The sequence below is a fragment of the Arachis hypogaea genome, chromosome 14 (assembly GCF_003086295.3).
Source record: "Arachis hypogaea cultivar Tifrunner chromosome 14, arahy.Tifrunner.gnm2.J5K5, whole genome shotgun sequence".
Taxonomy (NCBI): domain Eukaryota; kingdom Viridiplantae; phylum Streptophyta; class Magnoliopsida; order Fabales; family Fabaceae; genus Arachis; species Arachis hypogaea.
The window spans coordinates 132,533,975-132,551,686 of NC_092049.1; the positions used below are offsets into that span (position 1 = coordinate 132,533,975).

Consider the following 17,712-nt stretch of genomic DNA (forward strand, 5'->3'; position numbering starts at 1 on the left):
TAACTTTAATAATTTTGGTAACGTGCAGTAAGAGCAAAAGCAGAGGATAATATGATTCAACTTGTTATGTTTTTGGGCACAAGGGACTAAAATAAAAAAAAAGTTAAAAGAAAACATGCTCCCATGGCCATCTTAAAAGAACAATGACAACTTAAGTGCTTGATTGGTTTAAGCGTTTTCATTGAAAATAAGGTATAAAAATATGATTGATTAAATATTTAAAAAAAAAATAAAAACACTATCTTTTGAAAATGCTTTTAAACTAAATCACTGGATTTTTTGTTTTGGGACAAAGATTTGAATTTTTGCTATTCATTTTTATATGTTTTTTTTCATGCTACATTCCTCCGTGTAATATTTTTTCCGCCTTTCGCTGTTATTAGGATATCTATTGTTTACTTTTAATTTATACGTATATCTCTTGAAAAGGAAAGTTTTTTTTTATTTTATTTGACCATAATAAGTAAAAAAAAATAAAATTTTAATTAAAATTAAAATATGTATTTATTAAATTTTTTTATTTTATTTAGTATTAAATACGTACTCTCCAAATTAAAACTAACTATATATAAGAAATACTAAATTTTTCTAAAATAATATAATAAAATATTAATTTATTTCATATTGATATTGTATAAAAATTCATTGTTAATTTAATAAATAAAATAAATAGCTAAAATCGTACATTTAATAAATATAATTTCGTGATTTTAAACTATTGAAAATATATTTTAAAAATAAACCAATCAAATATATTTTTATTATTTTTGATAATTAAAAATAAATTTTTTTTTTATAAATTAATTGTATTTTTTAAAATATAAAAAAATAAAAATAAAAATTATTTTTAAAAAATAAAAATAAAAAATATTTTCACAAACTAATAAAATAGATCCATGTCTCCAAAAATGTAAGGTACTCATATTCTTTAACTGTTTCCCTTCTTTGCCACCTGTGATGGCCTACATAAAACATGTTACAGTATAATAATTGGATGCCGTAGTGATTAACCATTTGTGAGAAGTAGTTTCGCACACATGTTCGAATCTTCTCTCATTGTATAATTTCAAGGAGAAAGAAGCAACACCACCAATATCACTGAGACTTAAGTATTAACAAGACATTAAGTATTAGTAAGATGAAAAAAAAAATTGAAGAAATGAGTATAATGCATGATATTTTCTAATATCCTCAAGAATCTTTAAAAAAAGGTTTAATTACTCTGTTGGTCCTATAGTTTTACCAAATTTTTAATTAGGTCCCTATACTTTTTTTCTTTTTAATTGGATCCCTACAGTATTTTTAATTTTGTAATTACGTCCTTTTCATGTTAAAAATATTAAAATTAACATAATATTTTTACCAAAATACATGCGGTCAAAGATTTAATTAAGTTTTTAATTATAAGTACCTTCAATTTACGAAAAAATATTCAGTTAACTCTAATATTTTTTATACTAGGAAGGACTTAATTACAAAATTAAAGCAGTGTAGGGACTCAATTAAAAGGAAAAAAAGTATAGGGACCTAATTAAAAATTTGGTAAAACTATAGGGACCAACAGAGTAATTAAACCTTAAAAAAAATATATATTTGTATGTCTTACGTACTCCGTATGTACTCCTACTATAATTAATTACAACTACGTATTAAACTAATAACAAAACTAATTAAACTGTAAAAATTTATTCAAAATTTTCAAATTATTCTTCCTAAAATAACCTATTTTATCTTCAATTTCCAATTTTAAATTATTTACCTAAAACAATATTTTTTTTATTCCATATATTGAATAATACATTTATTTTTTTTGTCACTCTTCTCATAACATAAGCATAATAAAAGTCTGTTAATTTTGATACAATTTTAGAATTCTTTAAGCATTTATTTTCATATATTACATCACATACACATATTCTCAAATGCAAACATTAGGAAAGAATCAAAATTGTTATCTAAGTAGATTTTCGTATATTCGTCAGTTTAAAATCTAAAAATAAAAATAATTTTATTCAAATTTAGAATATACTGTTAAAAATATCTTCAAATTATTAAATGACTGATAAAATTATTTTTAAGTTTGTTAACGATAAAAATATTTTTAAAATGTGATAAAAAAATAAAAATATCAATTTCTTTTATAAATGACAACTGGATTTTACATTTAACAAATTATTTATATATTTATCCAGTTTTTTTGTAAAAATATTAAATAATTATTTAGAATTTGCATGAAAAAACCAAAATTTAATTTTTATATTTTTTGTTTTTTAAAAGATATTTTTGGCCATTAACCAAAAAATCACCAAATAATTTTAACTCAATGTCAAATCACCGAATTTCAATGATATAAATATTTCACTTTTATAATAAATATTTCACTTTTATAATCATATTACAAAATATTCGTATCAAAGTTCTATCTCTATTACTTTTTTTGAGAATATATTTGACCGTCGACTACTTTTGATGCATCTTAAAATATTTTTATTATTGGTAAATTTGGAGATTTTTTAAAATAAATAATTTAAATATTTTATTTATGGATATAGGTAATTTGTAGCATAAATATTTACTAATTTTCATCTTTTTACATATTTTGTTTATAGTATAAATAAATTAAAATTGTTTATATCTAGACGAGATAAGACATGATTTAATTTGGCTTATATCTCAGTATATGTGTATTTGTAAATTACGAATTTGAATATTTGTGAAAAATAATACGTTTTTCTAAAGGTTTTTATATTAAGTTTCTCTACTAGCTAATGTAAAATTTTGAGTTGCTAGATAGCTTTGTATATTTTCATATAACTTTTTAGTTTTCTTTGTAAAAAAAATAATCATTATAATTATTATCAACGAAGGTGAACATCTTTTCTAAAATTTTTGCGTTGACTACAATTTTGTATGTTTTCATGTAATTTCGTAGTTTTTCTTCTAAAATTAAGTAAAAAATAACCGAAATTTTTATCAAAAAATAACATTATATTTTTACTTATCATTAAATTTTTGCAATCTTTTCTTTATATTTTCCCAAAAAGCTTTTCTAAAAAAACTAGTTGAGTTGTCTTTATACAATTGATTATAATTTTGTATGGTTTTATGTAATTTCTTAGCTTTCTTCTCTAATAAAAAAGATAATTATAACTCTTATTAAAGAGTGAAATTGTACTTTCACTTTTTTCATTAAACTTTTGCAATTTCCTCTTTTATTTACCCAAAAACTTTTCAAAAGAATTATTTGAATTATGTTTATGCAATCATCTTTGATAAAAAAAAATATTATAACAACGACGATAAACAATTGTATAAGTATAAATTGTGAATAATTAGATTTAAGTATTGTTAATTTCTATTTCTTAAGTAAATGATATATCAGTTATAACATAAGAACTAATATTTATCTTTAATTATCAAATTCTATTGACTTAGATAACCCTTATTAATATGACAAAATGGAATAAACATAAGTAAATGAGAGATTGCTAATGGCAAGATTAGCATGATGTGACAATAGTATAAAATATTATGTGTTAAACTTTTAATATAACATTTTGGATTCTCTTTTTATATATTATTACTAGATAAAAAATAAATAAATAAACTATTATTATTATTATTTAGAGTATTTACCCAAATTGGTCCCCAAAGAATTTTTAAGTGGACGTTTTGGTCCCCAACAAAATTTAATTATGTAATTAGTCCCCAACTTTTGTAAACGTCCGTCATTTTAGTCCTTTTGTTGGTTTTTTCCGTGAAATTCTAACGGTAGAGTCCAACGTGTCACGTTCAGGTGATGAGTCAGCCGTTAAGTGCCACATGTTCAATCAAGACAAATTGGTCCCTATTCTGAATGATGCTAAACGCGTCGTTTTGGGAGTAGGACATAAGGGTGTGTGTCGTTTCGTTAGCTGAGTGGTTTTAAAGGTCCATTTTTGTCTTCCTCCCCCAAAACGAAATTACAACCAGCACCCTCTCTTCCCCTAGGTTTTACAAAGAAAGCCACCACCACGTGAATCGGTAGTCAGTCTTCCGACGACCTCGCTGACATTGTTGACTCAAGACTTTGTACCAAACGAAGTTATTGTAGAAGAAGGTTTTGCCGGTCTATCGGTCTTCACCGGTCAGGTTAGTATATCTTTTCTCTATTATGATGCGGATGGTATAGTTGATCATCGTTGCAATTGTTCGAATGTGTTTACCTTGTGTATCTGTTTCTGGCAAAAGAAATTAGTTACTGAAGAAAGTGTTTTTAAGTTCTTCATTATTATGAAAATCAGTTACTGATAAGTGACGTAATGCATGCATATATGAGTTTAACATTAAAAAGATTCAATATTTTGTGGTAAATACACTTTATACATTAATTAATCTAGTTATCACAATTAGGAAATTAAAGTTTGAGCAGTTGTTGTTTAATATGAAATTGCTCTGTATAAGTTTGTGTTCTGGTTTTGACATTTTATTCCATGTTTATGGATTACAGATGACTGATTGGGTTATCCCTGTCTTTCAACATGGGGGGAGTTTTGTCAAAGATAACAAGGGTGAACTACTTTACATTAATGGGAATGTAAAGAGATTTCCTCCTTTGGATCTTGATTTAGTGAATTATTTTGATTTGAAGAAAATGTTTGAAGAACTTGGCTACCATGCATACAAAAAGATGTATTGGTATGACCCAACAGCTCCTAGTTATGAAGCAGGCCTACATCCTATATATGGAGATAAGGAAATCAGAGAGATGTGTGACAAAAAGAGGGAGGACAGAGAGACGGATGAATTGTGTCTGTTCTTTGATCATCCAATTATGGAAGATGTTGATTTTGAGGATAGCGATGATACTGATGAGCATAGTGAGGCCGAGGTCTTGTCTGATGAACCAATTTCTGACAACGATAGCTATGATAGCTATGAAAGTGCTGAAGACGAGGCGTATAAACCCCCACCTCCAGGATTTGAGGATGACACCAATGATAGCTATGATAGCTTTGAAGATGAAGAACTCATGAAGAAAACAAAGAGAAAAGGTGGCAACAGAGATAAGAAGGGTAAAAAGAAAGCTGTTGGAAAAAAGGATAATGCAAGGAAGAAAGGTGGGCCTAAACAGACTACTAGGCCCAATGACAAATATGGGCCCAATATAACTGTTGGGCCTACTCCTACTGCTAGGCCTAGTCCTACTACTGGTAGGTCAGAATTTGGTGTTGGACCGGGTATAGCAGAGGAAGGGGATGATATCTTTAGTGATGAGTCTGATGGTTTAGGATTTGAGTCAGAGGGGTTTGATACACCTCAATCATCAGACAATGAGGGAGATGATTTTGATTGGCCCCAATTCAATGAGGAAGCAGACTTTGGTGATGTTCAACTCCAATTGAACATGGAGTTTGCCACATTGGATCAATTCAAGCATGCCTTAAAGGACTATACTATTGCTGAAGGAAGGAGGATTTTTTATGTTAAAAATGATAATAGAAGAGTTAGATGCAAGTGTGCAAGTGGGGAAGAGAAGGCTATGATTGCAAAGGCAAAGTTCAAGGCTAAATGTAAGGCTAAAAGGAAAGAGACTGATGCTGCAGAAGTGGATAATTCTGGAGAGAATGGAACTGCTATTGTCCCTAGCAGTGATGATAATGAATGTCCCTGGCTGATTTATTGTGCCTGGAATAGTGCTAGAGGGTGCTACCAGATTAAGACGTATGAGCCTAAACATACTTGTGCTAGGGAATTCGGGTCTAACATGGCTGATCAGAAATGGGTGGCTGATAAATTAGAGAAGAGGTTATTGACCCAACCTCACATGACTCATGGCGAAGCTTTTGATCATATTAAGATAGACTTTAATGTGGTGTGCAGTGACAAGATGATTTATAGAGCTTTAAGGGTTGCTAGGGAAAGGTATGTTGGGAATGAGAGGGCTCAGTATGGAAAGTTGAGAGATTATCTCACTGAAATACACAGAAGTAATCCTAGCAGCACTGCATTGCTGGAAACAACCCCCACAATTCCTGGTTCACCGCCATTGTTTAGCAAACTGTATATTTGTCTGGAGGGGTGTAAAAGGGGGTTTAAGGCTGGTTGCAGACCACTGATTGGGTTGGATGGATGTCACTTGAAAGGATATTATGGGGGGCAATTGTTGTCTGCTGTAGCTCAAGATGCAAACAATCACTTCTATGTGATTGCCTATGCGGTGGTTGACAGTGAAACAAAACAAAGTTGGAAGTGGTTTTTACAACTTCTTCAAGAAGATATTGGTAACTGCTCAACAGAAGAATGGAATTTTATCTCGGATCAACAAAAGGTAAATAACCATTGCACTGATTGTATTTGACTTTATTTTACTTGCTGTGATTAAATTTGGGTTGGTGTGGTTGCATTTGAATTGAATTGTTGTTATAATAGTTGCATAGAATTGTTATAATTGTTGTTAATGCTTACTGTGATTATATTTGTGAATGTTAACGCTTACTTGTATTTTCTCTTCTATCCTAAAATCTGGTTGGTTAATAATTAATACTGCTTCTTTTATTTCAATATCACAAGTTATACTGAAATTTGGTCGTAAATTAATTTTTCCACTTTGTTTTCTGCGTATATATAATCATGTCTCAAGCTAATCTTTATATTGTTGCATATTTATTGGATGAGGAAGCGTGCCATACAAAAAAGTGTGTTTCTATTAATGTGATATTATTGGCATATATAAAGAGCATGTTACTTCTTCACCTAATAATATCATGTACATTGTTGCATAATATAATAGCATGTTACTATTCATGTTATAATTGCATGTTACTGTTCATGTTATATAAAGAGCATGTACAATAGCATGTTACTATTCATGTTATATAAAGAGCATGTTACTGTTCATGTGATATTATTGGCAAATATTATTAGTGGAATGCGTGACATTTGAATTAGTGTAATTGATTATAAGTCTCTTATGCTCTTGTCTTTTATTTGAATTGTACTATTTGTAGTAATTAAATTTGAATTGATGTCATTATATTTGAATTGAATTTAGGTGAAGTTAATATGAAATAGTGTTCTAATAAGGTTTCGGGTGGATGAAAGGGTCTAGATGACTGTCAAATTATATTACTAAGGACTAATCTGTCTGATAAATAATTTACTTAGGGGCTTATTTGTCTGATAAATAAATTTTTTGGGGATCTTACTGTCTGATCTATGATTTTATTAAAAAAGTCTGTATATGTGTTTGTTCATTTTGATGCCTTCTTCAGGGTTTACTGCCTGCTTTGCATGAGGTGATGCCAAATGCACACCACAGGAATTGTGTAAGACACATTTGGAAGAATTTTATTGGGAAGTTCAAGGATAAACAACTAAAAAATATAGTGTGGGCATGTGCAAAGAGTAGTACAGATGCAGAGTTCCAACATCATATGCAGAGGCTAAAGAGGATGAACGAAGAAGCATGGGCATATCTTGCAAAGTTTCAACCTTCTTGCTGGACCAAATCTTATTTTAGTCATTGGCCAAAACTTGACAACGTGACCAACAACATGAGTGAGGTCTGGAACGCCAAAATTAACCACTATAGGGGAAAGCCTATTCTCACCATGTTGGAGGAGCTTCGTTGCTACTTGATGAGGAGAATGGTAAAACACAAGAAGATTCTAAGCACCTACACTGGAGTACTGGCACCAGTTCAGCAAAGGAAATTGGAGGACCTTATGAAGGATACTAAATTCTGGACGGCTCAATGGACTGGTGACAATGATCGTAACGTGTTTGAGGTGCAGACACATTCAAAGAAGGTTGGTGTTAATCTTGGAAGGCATACTTGTACCTGCAATATGTGGCAACTGACAGGTAGTCATAACATATTGTATTTGACTTACATGAGTTTAAGATATGCATTCTGCTGTATTAAAGTCAATGCTAGTTAATTCTTTTGTAGGAATACCATGTGTTCATGCATTAGCAGCTATTCAAAAGAGGTGTGATAGGCCAGAACTATATGTGCATCCTTGGCTAAAGATGGATGCATTTAGAGCAACCTATGAGCATGTCATGAAACCTGTCAACTCAGAAGAGTATTGGGTGAAGACTGGACTACTATCTCCAGAGCCACCCATCATTAGGAGACCTGCAGGCCGCCCCACGAAGAAAAAAAGGAAGGCGGACCCTGTTGAAGACGTGCGTGATGGAACAAAAGGACGACGAACATTCAAGGTTACCTGTCAAAAATGTGGCGAATCTGGCCACAATGCAAAAACATGCAAGGGACCACCAAGGCCTAAACCCCCACCAAAGAATAAAGGTAAAAAAAAGGGTAATGGAAATGGATCCACCATTGCAGCAGGGTCACAGGAAGAAGTACAAGTAACCCTCTCAGCCCCTCAACCACAGCCACAGGTACCTTTCTAAATTGGATTATATTCGATGCTTTGTATGCCATTCATGTACTTACTTGTTTTGTTACTTTGTCTTGTGTTAGGAGCAAACTACTAACTCATCCAACCAAGTTGCATCAACAACAAGTTTTAGGCCTCCAAGACCTAAACAACAAATTCTGAGACCTCATGTAGCTCCAGTCACTGCCCCAACACCTCCTATGAAGCTTGTTTCGGCTCCAAGACCTTTACCTCCACCAACTTTAACTCCTCCACCTACAGCCCCATTTGCTCCAGTGCCTAGGTCACTCCATCCGAATCAGATACCAAGAATCTCTCCGGAAACAGTTGCTGCTACAAGCTCTGGAACTGCTGCCAGAATATTCAAGTTCATGCCTACACCAGGACTCAACCTCCAAAAGAAGAAATGATATTGCTCTATGATATCATGCTGATTGTAGTTATGTTGTTTAGTTTATTAAGACCCTTTTGTAACAGATTATGGTTATGTAGTGCATTTATGCAACTTTGAGCTATGCTTTTGGAATGTATCTTTGATGCTAGCAACAGATATAAACTAGCTAGGAGTAAGTTTTTTGTTGGAATATTTAGAACTTTGATGCTTGATTTCAAATATATGAAATTATGGTTATTAGACTATTTTGATAATTATGAGTGATGTGATTTGTATTAAATCAGGTTTTTGAAACATTATTTTTGTGAATGCATATGATTCTAATATTTGGCAAAGGAAATTTCATTACACAATTCTGACAGACTATAATATTAGCAATTACACTTTGATCAATTATTCAATTACAATATATCCATACATAATAAGCACTTAATTCCCTTCTTTTCCTACCTAACTATATCTTTCCTAAAAAAATACAAACCAAAAAACCTAGCATGAAAAAGAACACATTTTTCCAATGACTGCTCCACTCCCTCCTTTTACTTATATTCTTAGTCTTCTTCTCTAATTCATCTACCAAATCTTTCAACTTCTTCACCCTCTCTTCCAGTACAACATTATGCTGGCTATCTTGCATTTCATGGGAAAAAATTTTGTCAAACCATATAAAAAATTTACAGTGTGGAAGATTCTCCTACATTGAAGGGGAAAATGCACAAAATCAGAGTTAACCCATGAATTTAACAATGCATAAAGAAAATACCATACCCAACGTTTCTTACCCTATAATAAGGACAACCAAAGAAAGGTCTTCTTGGGTTCTTATCTGTTCCAGATTCCACAACAATGGCATAAGCTCCACAGTGGCATCTTGGATTCTCCCTTCTTGCAATTCCAAATTTGGGGCCACCTGAAGCACTGCTAGCACTACCATCTCCGCTACCTCTAATAACTCGTTGACAATAAGAACTTGTTGAATTCCCTCCACTTGCCATGGTTACACGTTTTCAGAGTAGCACACGAGGATGATTATGACCTTCACACCATTGTTTTAGGATTTAGGGCATCATACAAGAACAAATCTGTAGTTGTATTTCTAGGGACTATTTTGTCTTTCATCCCATGTGGCATTTAACAGCTGACTCAACACATTAACATGACACGTTGGACTCTACCGTTAGAATTTCACGGAAAAAACCAACAAAAGGACTAAAATGACGGACGTTTACAAAAGTTGGGGACTAATTACATAATTAAATTTTGTTGGGGACCAAAACGTCCACTTCAAAATTCTTTGGGGACCAATTTGGGTAAATACTCTATTATTTATGTAATGTTTTTTCTATATCAAGATCATCCAAAAAGAATGAAACCCCGAACTTACAAGAGCAAGTGCAATGTGTCCTGCAATTTACAACACCAAGAAAAAAGAACAGATTTCCAACCATGAATTACTTGTGTAAAACTGCAAGCATGACAGTGTCAACAAAGCTAAAATTTTATTATTACTATGAATACATAATTTAATGTGATTTCATCAATTGAATTCTACGTTTTGTACTTAAAACAGGAAATTTGGTCACAAAATGTAAACTTGGGAGCATTAATAACTTGGTAAGTCCTCATCCATCATTCATTCACTCCACATGTCATTGGCTAATGAGGGCTTCAATTCATGATAGCATTGCCTTCTCCACCAGCTCCTGCAATTCCCCTTTTTGATATGCTTCTGCAGCCAAAGAAAGGATGAGAGATTAGAAGAGGACAAGTATTTTGCAGAAACTATTAGGGTCCGTTTGGTTTGCATTTTCATTTTCTAATTTCATTTTTAGAATTTTGTGAAGAAAAAAGGAAAAACAGGAGATGAAGCAACAAAATAGAATTTTATTATTTTTACTATTTTCTCTTTTTCCTTCGCAAAATCCTAACAACAGAAAATACTGAGAATGAAAAACACAAGTCAATGGCACCCTCAGGCCTATTTGATTTCTGTTTTCGCTTCTTGTTTTCGTATTTCCTTGGTCAAATGTAAAATGTGAAAATTCACTATCTAGCTATCCCCTTAACCATTTATGATTACTATTACTACCCCTTATGATCAATGTTTAAATGATATGATTAGTGAAACAAACCAAATTCTACAAGCATCAGGAAAACAAAGCAATCATATCATAAAGCCAGGACCGATGGATCGAGCCATTATTAAGGTAACCAATGCAAAATTAACCTTCACAACTAGAAATCTGAGTGACATACCAACAGTGATATCACAGCCACCAAAAAACTCTCCATCTATGTAGAGTTGAGGAAAGGTTGGCCAACTCGAATACTCCTTCAGTCCTTGGCGCAGCAACTCATTTTCCAGTATGTTTATAGTCTCAAAAGGCACGTTCAGAGACTTCAATATCTGCACCACTGTGTTCGAGAATCCGCACTGCGGAAAATCCTTAGTTCCCTTCATAAACAGAACTACCTTATTTGAAGTAACAACTTTATCCAATGTAGACTTCAATTGAGGAGTCAATCCTGCAAATAAAACCAAAAACCCAACATATAATTAGGCGTACCAGTAATTATCAAGTAAAAATCCTCAACTTAATCATATTTCTTTTCAAACCTCAAATTAGTCCTCTAAATAGCTTTAACATCAATTTGGTCATCAATGTTTAAAATAGAAATCAGTATCACACTGATGTATATTTAGATAACAGTTTCAGTCCTTTCATAGTTATTTTACTCTGTGAAGGACCAAACAGTAACCTTATAATCACATCAATGCTCAACCTTTCACACCATAAATCAATAGAAATTCAAGAAAAGTTTCCAAAACATGCTAAATAAGTAAATATTTACCAACCATGATTTCTCATCTTCCTAAAATTCTTTTGGTTAACAATTTACAGTACAGTGTAGTATATAGAAATCAATCTACAATAACAAAGAAAAGTAAATAGACTAATTTTGATGCAACTAATCACACTTTGAAAATGCTAATTCGATAATCTTAGATTTAAAAACACTGATTTGGGCATTTACTCTACTATGATTATTAGTTTAATAAGCTCAGACATACTAAATAAAGACTTATTTTAACAATATGAATGTTGACACAATTGAAAATTCAAAAGAATCCCAAGTCCATAAAACCAGCAAAACGAGGGTTTTGGTGAATTGTGATTGAAAAGCTGAAAGAGTGACAAAGGTTGAAACTTTGGCATGCCCAGATCAAAACCCATGAACGAAATTGAAATTGAAAGAGAAGGGTAAGTAGAATCAGTACCAGAGGAGCACCGAACAATTGTGGAAGCGCGTTTGTGTTGTTTAGGGTGGAACTGAAAGAGGAGCTTCTTGTTGTTGTTTTGAGTCAAAGCAAGAGGAGGAGAAGGTTGCAGAAACAGTGTTCCTCGAAGGTGGGAGTGCGATGATGATGATGATGGAATTGTTGGGTGCAAATTGAAAGGTTTAATGCACCAACAAGAAGACATTTTTTCGTGCTTCGTATCAAAATCTCAGGACACCACAAAATTTCTGTTGTGTTTGGTCCAAATATCAGTTGCGTTGTGTTCTGCTTTGTAAACTTTGTTTATTTTATTTATTAGCTTAATAAAAATTATGTGGTGTTATTTCATAGAAGGAAAAGAAATAGAGTTTCTTTAAGATTCAAGGTTATTAATTGATAAAATTTTAAAGAAAACATATAAAAATGAAGTTTTTAATATATTATTATGTATTTATTAAAATAAAAAATTTTACTAATAATAATAGAAAAAAAAACTTTAAAAAAAGAGTAAATTATTATTTCTAATCACAAAACTTTAAAATACTAAAATTTAATCGTGAATGAATAAAAATAGTTTTGTACTCATAAAAAATAATTTTTATGTGATAAAAATATTTAAATGTTAATTTTATTTATGTGTAAATTTATCAATATTCTAAACTTTTATGAATAAAAGTGACAGTTTTTTTTTTTTTTTTTATGAGTACAAAGTTAGTTTTATTTATATATTTTCTTTAAAATTCAACTAGTGAGATAAGACTTTTTTTTATTGATTTGTAAAAATTCAATTCAATTAAATTTTATAAAATTAGTTTATTTGGTTTATAAAGATAAGAATAAATAATAATACATTCTACTCAACTGATGCAAACTAGACCAACTGAGAGAATATTCCTGAGGCTCTTGATTACAAGCAAAGGTTTCTTTATCACTAATGAAGGTTACCTATGACTATGAGAATGCCAAAGGGAAAAAGGTGATTGATCAAATGAGCATTTGAAAGGTTATAATGAAGAAAATCCTGCTCACAAATTACAAAATATAACTGTCAATAAGGATACTTTTCATGGCTTTAGAACTTAGAAATTGTATACAAAATTAAGAGTAATGATACTAAGACTTAGGATGTTGGGAAGAAATCATTGTTACAAATTCATGTTATCATTTTATTTATAATCATTGGACAAATCATGTGACAATGTTCATCTTTGATGGAATTTCTTAACTTGAGAACCAAAGAAAAATTGTATCAATTCTCCTAATTGAGATCAACAAGAAAAGTTTTTTTCATTTTATCTATTTACCAACAAGAAAAACAGTTGTTGATTGAATATGCAATCATGTCTCCTTTCCAAATTCCAACAGGCAAAGGATTTTTGTATACAGAGAAAATCAAATAAAAGAATCTATTGATGATCTGCATCAGCTGTAATTTCAATCCCCATCAAAGACAGTTCTTCACAAAGCAAATCAACACTCTTGAAATGTACACCTTTGATTCCAACTTCTATTGCTGCCTCCACATTCTTTTTCCTGCCACAATAAACCCCAAATTAGGAATTTAATTTCTGTACACTTTCAGTATAAACATTATACAAAACATTCTAATTATGTATTGTCATGTCATAAAAAGTAACCAACTTTCACATCCAATACTTCTATGGTCATCCAAAAATAAAAAAAGAAAAATTTAGTTTGATGATCGTGTATAATTAAGTTTAGGAATTTGCAAAAGAGAAATCAGCACCTTTAATAGCGACTGAGAGGGTAAAAAATAAATAAACATAAAGGGTGTGGAAGTACAATAGATTTTTAAGTTTCATAATATAATCTCATAAAAAATATTCTCAGTTCTCAATAAAAATAACTCATTTTCCCTTGATAAATTCCTCAATACAGAGGTAAAATAGTCATTCATTCACACGAAAAGGACGAGAACTAAAGAAAGTTAAAACTCATTCTCATATAGATGACAATAAGAAACATCCTGGTATGATTTAATAACCGAATAGTGTACAGTATATAAAGAGAAAGAGTAGAAACCTGTCATCTACAAATATACAATTTGCTGGATCAACTTTAAGATGTTCCAAAGCTTCCATAAAGAACTCGGTATCAGGCTTCCTCTTTCCTGAAACACATTATAATAAATAGGGCCAATACTGCATAAGTTTTCAGTGATTTGATATAGTTTGAATTTATGCTTCAGCCCTCATTAATCAAATCAAAACAAGTTGTGCTATACCATATGTACACGAACAAAATGTCCAAGATAAATATTTTGATAGTTCTAACTTGTCTTCAATCAACTGGTACCTACAATACAAGACATTCTGAAGAAGACTGTGGGGATGCAAAAAAACCAAAATCATAATAAGAACGACTGTCTTACCATATGGGGTAGTTTGTAAAAGCATGCATCTCATAGTTGTTTTGCTTTAAGGAAAGAAGCAAATGTTCAATTCCTTCAATGTATGAGTATCCACTTGTCATGCAAGTTTTAAGGCCTGTGATGGAAACACACATGAAACTCAGTAACTTAATCAAACTCAACAGCCGCTTAGCACACAACAATAATACATTTAGTGTACTTTAGGAGAGCTCTAAATAAAGCTCAACAATCTCTTCTAGAACAAAGAAGTTAAAATGTTACAGGGCAAGGGACTCTAAACTATGAATAACGATGATATAAAGCGGTCTTAACAGGTCATGGTAAAGCATGTAACAAACAAGCAATCAACTATTAGAAAATAAACAGCAAGCTGAAAATTGTCTCGATTGACACAAATTGGAGTTAATAATTCCTTTAGCATCCAATATCAGATTAATATCAAGTAACTTATCATCAACACCCAAAGCATTCCAGGAGAAAAGGATGCTAAAACTTCTGGAAGGACAAAAACAATTTTTTTTCCCTCGGAAAGATCACCAAAAGGCTAACATTTTGTGGGGTTGGAAGAACTGTAGCCAATCTGGAATTCATCTGAAATGATTTGATCTATGAACAAAAATATCGACATCAGCATTTTGCGGTTCTCAAAAGTCAGATTTTCAATGTATTATATTAAACTAAAATAGTATCATGTACATGACTAATACTAAGTTATCAGCTCTAGCAACAAAATGTTAGACCAACCTTCTAAATCAACATCCCTTCCGTCCTTAAAAAATTTTCTCGCTAGCTCCATCTGGAAGAGAAAAACATTATTAAGAACAATGTTATGAAAGTGGAAACTACTTAACCATTTTATGCAGAAGATACAAGAAATTCGAAAGCAAGTAGTGAAAAGCAACCCCCCCCCCCCCCTCTTTCTTCCTTCTCTTCCCCAACAAAAAATAAAAAAGGAACCAGAAATGGAACCAGGTTTCCAGCTTACCAAAATTCTTCCCTAAACCAATAAACAAATCACTATACAAAACCTAAGCATATGTTTTAATGAGGAATGAAATGTGACATCCTACATTTACATAATAAAAACCATTGTTTGGATTCTGATAAAAGGGAAATAAACAGAAATACCAATCCCCGATCACAACAATAAACAAAGTGAAACTAACAGGATCCAGGAACTCATCAAGAATATTGCATGATGGGTTCTAAAACCTACAACTTGCATCCACAAAACACTCTACTTTGCTACTGAACAACAATGACAGATTCCAAATCCTTAGAAATGACCCTTAATAAACAATTCAAATCAATATGACACATACTCAAAAGATTTGAACATTCTCCAAATTCCCTATATGCAATTCAACTAAAAAAACAAAAACTAAAATATTGGGAACGGTTCAAGCCAAATGAGTAAGTATTGACAAAAAAGAAAGCTTTTTGTTTTAAGCTAAGTCCAAATTCTAAAATATACTAATATTAATTAAGGTCAAAGTTTGAAGCTTTGGATAAAATTGAAAGAGGGAACATAGTTTTAGTTAAGTTAGGTATACCTCATCAATGAGTCCCTTTTCAAATTCAATCCATGTTGTTGGGTTCTTGGAATCCAAGAGTTCCTTGAAGGACATTCGGAAGAAGGCAGGGACATCCTCGTAGTACGGGTCTCGAACAAGTGTGTCCATGATGTCGAAGAGCAGAATAGGAAGCTTCCCCTTCCTGTAGTTGGGAACCGGCAACGACATGTTTGTGATTGAGAATGAAGAAAACGAAGAAGAAGGTTTGAATCTGAATTTGAAATTGAAGTGCTTTGGGGTCGATGGTGTTGCTTGGAATTGGAAAAGAGAGAGAGTGTGGAAGAATGAGTAGGAAGAAGAAGAAGAAGGTGCTCCCACTCTCACTCCCATTATTAATTTAAAGCTTTTAGGCTGAGTTTGCACTTTGCAGACACTTGTTCTTCTCTTTGATCTTGCTTATGCCAAATCAGATAACTCCCTTCTAATTTTTTAATTTCAGACGGTATTAGAATAAGACTAATTAGTAGTGAATTCGAGCTTTATTTCAAAATTAATAGATTATTGCGCGATATTATATAAAATAGATTTTAAATTTTTAATATTTATTTAAATAAAATAATAAATTAATTATTAAATTTATTTAAATTAATTATTTTAATATTATCTAGAATCTAGATATAGTAGATAAAATTATAATTAAAATAATCTTTTTGATTTAATTCGATAATTAAAATAATCCCTTAATTTTTAGAATAATTTACTTAAATAAAATAACTTTTTCTAATATTATTTATTTACAATTTTTTTTAAAATGCTTAGATTTCTGTCCTAATTCGCTAAAAACGTCAACAAGTTTAAAATATGGTGAAAATGATGTGCGATCGACTTCAGGTAAAGTTCATAATTGAGAATCGTTAGCTGAAAAATCAGTCAAATAATCTAAAAGCTCTCAACTATCAACTTCACGTGAAGTATACATATAATGATATAAATTATGAAATCCAAATTCGGTTTTCAAATAAAAAGAAGACTCCTTAAACCGTTAGAAGCAGTGACGGATCTTGAAACAAAATTTTGGGGGCAGATAGAAGATAATTGTCAAGATGCTTTTGATATGAACCCCATTGAAGATAAGTTTGTCTAACCTCATTTCTCTGATTTGGGTGATATTGCCAAATTTAAAGTCGTTTTTCAAGGTCTCGTTCTAAAGAATTAAGGTCAAACTCATCAGATGTAACTCTTTAAACTTTTGAAGGTTGTATCTCACTTTCTTCATGATTTATTAAAGTAGAAAAACTATCCACAAGTGTTATATTATAAAAGTTATATGTCACAGCCCAAAATGAACCATGACCGCCGCTCAGGGAAACAGTTCCTAGCAAGCCTATCAGACTCAAATATAAATTAAATAAGAAAGTTACAAATATTTTAAAGAAATTTACAGTTTCTAAAATGAATAATTTCATATTTTTAATAAAAGGTAAAATAAATAGATATGGATGGATCCTGCCTGTGACATATGTAGCATATGACGTCTAAGAACTTAACAAAAATGAAGTACCAATTGCAGATCATTACTCTTGAATAGAAGGCTCACACATTCAAGTATTTGTTCCTGAAAAATATTTTTAAAAAAACGGAATGAGTTTTGTAACCCAGTGACTAGACAATACATCTATAATCCACATGAAACCATATAAACATTATCATAAAAATAATTTTAGTTAGAAAATAATAATTTA

The 17,712-nt window shown here is 31.3% G+C and overlaps 3 protein-coding genes across 4 annotated transcripts; 1 reads left to right on the forward strand and 2 right to left on the reverse strand.

The window, feature by feature from the left end:
- The first annotated feature begins 3,929 nt into the window (after positions 1-3,929).
- LOC112744225 (uncharacterized) lies at positions 3,930-9,029 on the forward strand. 2 transcript variants are annotated; one of them, XM_025793780.2, is made up of 5 exons: positions 3,930-4,131; positions 4,490-6,310; positions 7,254-7,845; positions 7,919-8,391; positions 8,474-9,029. In XM_025793780.2, the coding sequence occupies exons 2-5, from the start codon at positions 4,490-4,492 to the stop codon at positions 8,798-8,800; spliced, it is 3,213 nt and encodes a 1,070-aa protein (XP_025649565.1). In that variant the 5' UTR covers positions 3,930-4,131; the 3' UTR covers positions 8,801-9,029. The 2 variants fall into 2 exon arrangements, with proteins under 2 accessions (XP_025649565.1, XP_025649566.1); XM_025793781.2 differs by having other exon boundaries at positions 7,934-8,391.
- Positions 9,030-10,264: 1,235 nt separating this feature from the next.
- On the reverse strand, positions 10,265-12,413 carry LOC112744227 (uncharacterized). Its single transcript, XM_025793783.3, has 3 exons — positions 12,065-12,413; positions 11,041-11,310; positions 10,265-10,513 (listed from the first exon to the last, which is right to left on the reverse strand). Exons 1-3 carry the CDS (start codon positions 12,267-12,269, stop codon positions 10,458-10,460), a joined length of 531 nt encoding a protein of 176 aa, XP_025649568.1. The 5' UTR covers positions 12,270-12,413; the 3' UTR covers positions 10,265-10,457.
- A 913-nt stretch (positions 12,414-13,326) lies between these two features.
- LOC112744226 (flavin mononucleotide hydrolase 1, chloroplatic) lies at positions 13,327-16,516 on the reverse strand. The gene is made up of 6 exons (XM_025793782.3): positions 16,010-16,516; positions 15,201-15,252; positions 14,457-14,571; positions 14,310-14,380; positions 14,108-14,195; positions 13,327-13,597 (listed from the first exon to the last, which is right to left on the reverse strand). Exons 1-6 carry the CDS (start codon positions 16,358-16,360, stop codon positions 13,471-13,473), a joined length of 804 nt encoding a protein of 267 aa, XP_025649567.1. The 5' UTR covers positions 16,361-16,516; the 3' UTR covers positions 13,327-13,470.
- Between the last annotated feature and the right edge of the window lie 1,196 nt (positions 16,517-17,712).

What these genes read in the sequence shown, in the direction of transcription:
- LOC112744225 (XM_025793780.2), top strand. Translation starts at nt 4,490, where the DNA reads ATGACTGATTGGGTTATCCCTGTCTTTCAACATGGGGGGAGTTTTGTC. An exon ending in TTATCTCGGATCAACAAAAG is followed by an intron (nt 6,311 to 7,253) that starts GTAAATAACCAT and finishes TGCCTTCTTCAG; the next exon opens with GGTTTACTGCCTGCTTTGCA. An exon ending in CCCCTCAACCACAGCCACAG is followed by an intron (nt 8,392 to 8,473) that starts GTACCTTTCTAA and finishes GTCTTGTGTTAG; the next exon opens with GAGCAAACTACTAACTCATC.
- LOC112744227 (XM_025793783.3), bottom strand. Translation starts at nt 12,269, where the DNA reads ATGTCTTCTTGTTGGTGCATTAAACCTTTCAATTTGCACCCAACAATT. An exon ending in AATTGTTCGGTGCTCCTCTG is followed by an intron (nt 11,311 to 12,064) that starts GTACTGATTCTA and finishes TTTTATTTGCAG; the next exon opens with GATTGACTCCTCAATTGAAG. An exon ending in TGGCTGTGATATCACTGTTG is followed by an intron (nt 10,514 to 11,040) that starts GTATGTCACTCA and finishes CTTTGGCTGCAG; the next exon opens with AAGCATATCAAAAAGGGGAA.
- LOC112744226 (XM_025793782.3), bottom strand. Translation starts at nt 16,360, where the DNA reads ATGGGAGTGAGAGTGGGAGCACCTTCTTCTTCTTCTTCCTACTCATTC. An exon ending in AAAAGGGACTCATTGATGAG is followed by an intron (nt 15,253 to 16,009) that starts GTATACCTAACT and finishes TTTCTCTTCCAG; the next exon opens with ATGGAGCTAGCGAGAAAATT. An exon ending in ATTTTGTTCGTGTACATATG is followed by an intron (nt 14,196 to 14,309) that starts GTATAGCACAAC and finishes AATGTGTTTCAG; the next exon opens with GAAAGAGGAAGCCTGATACC.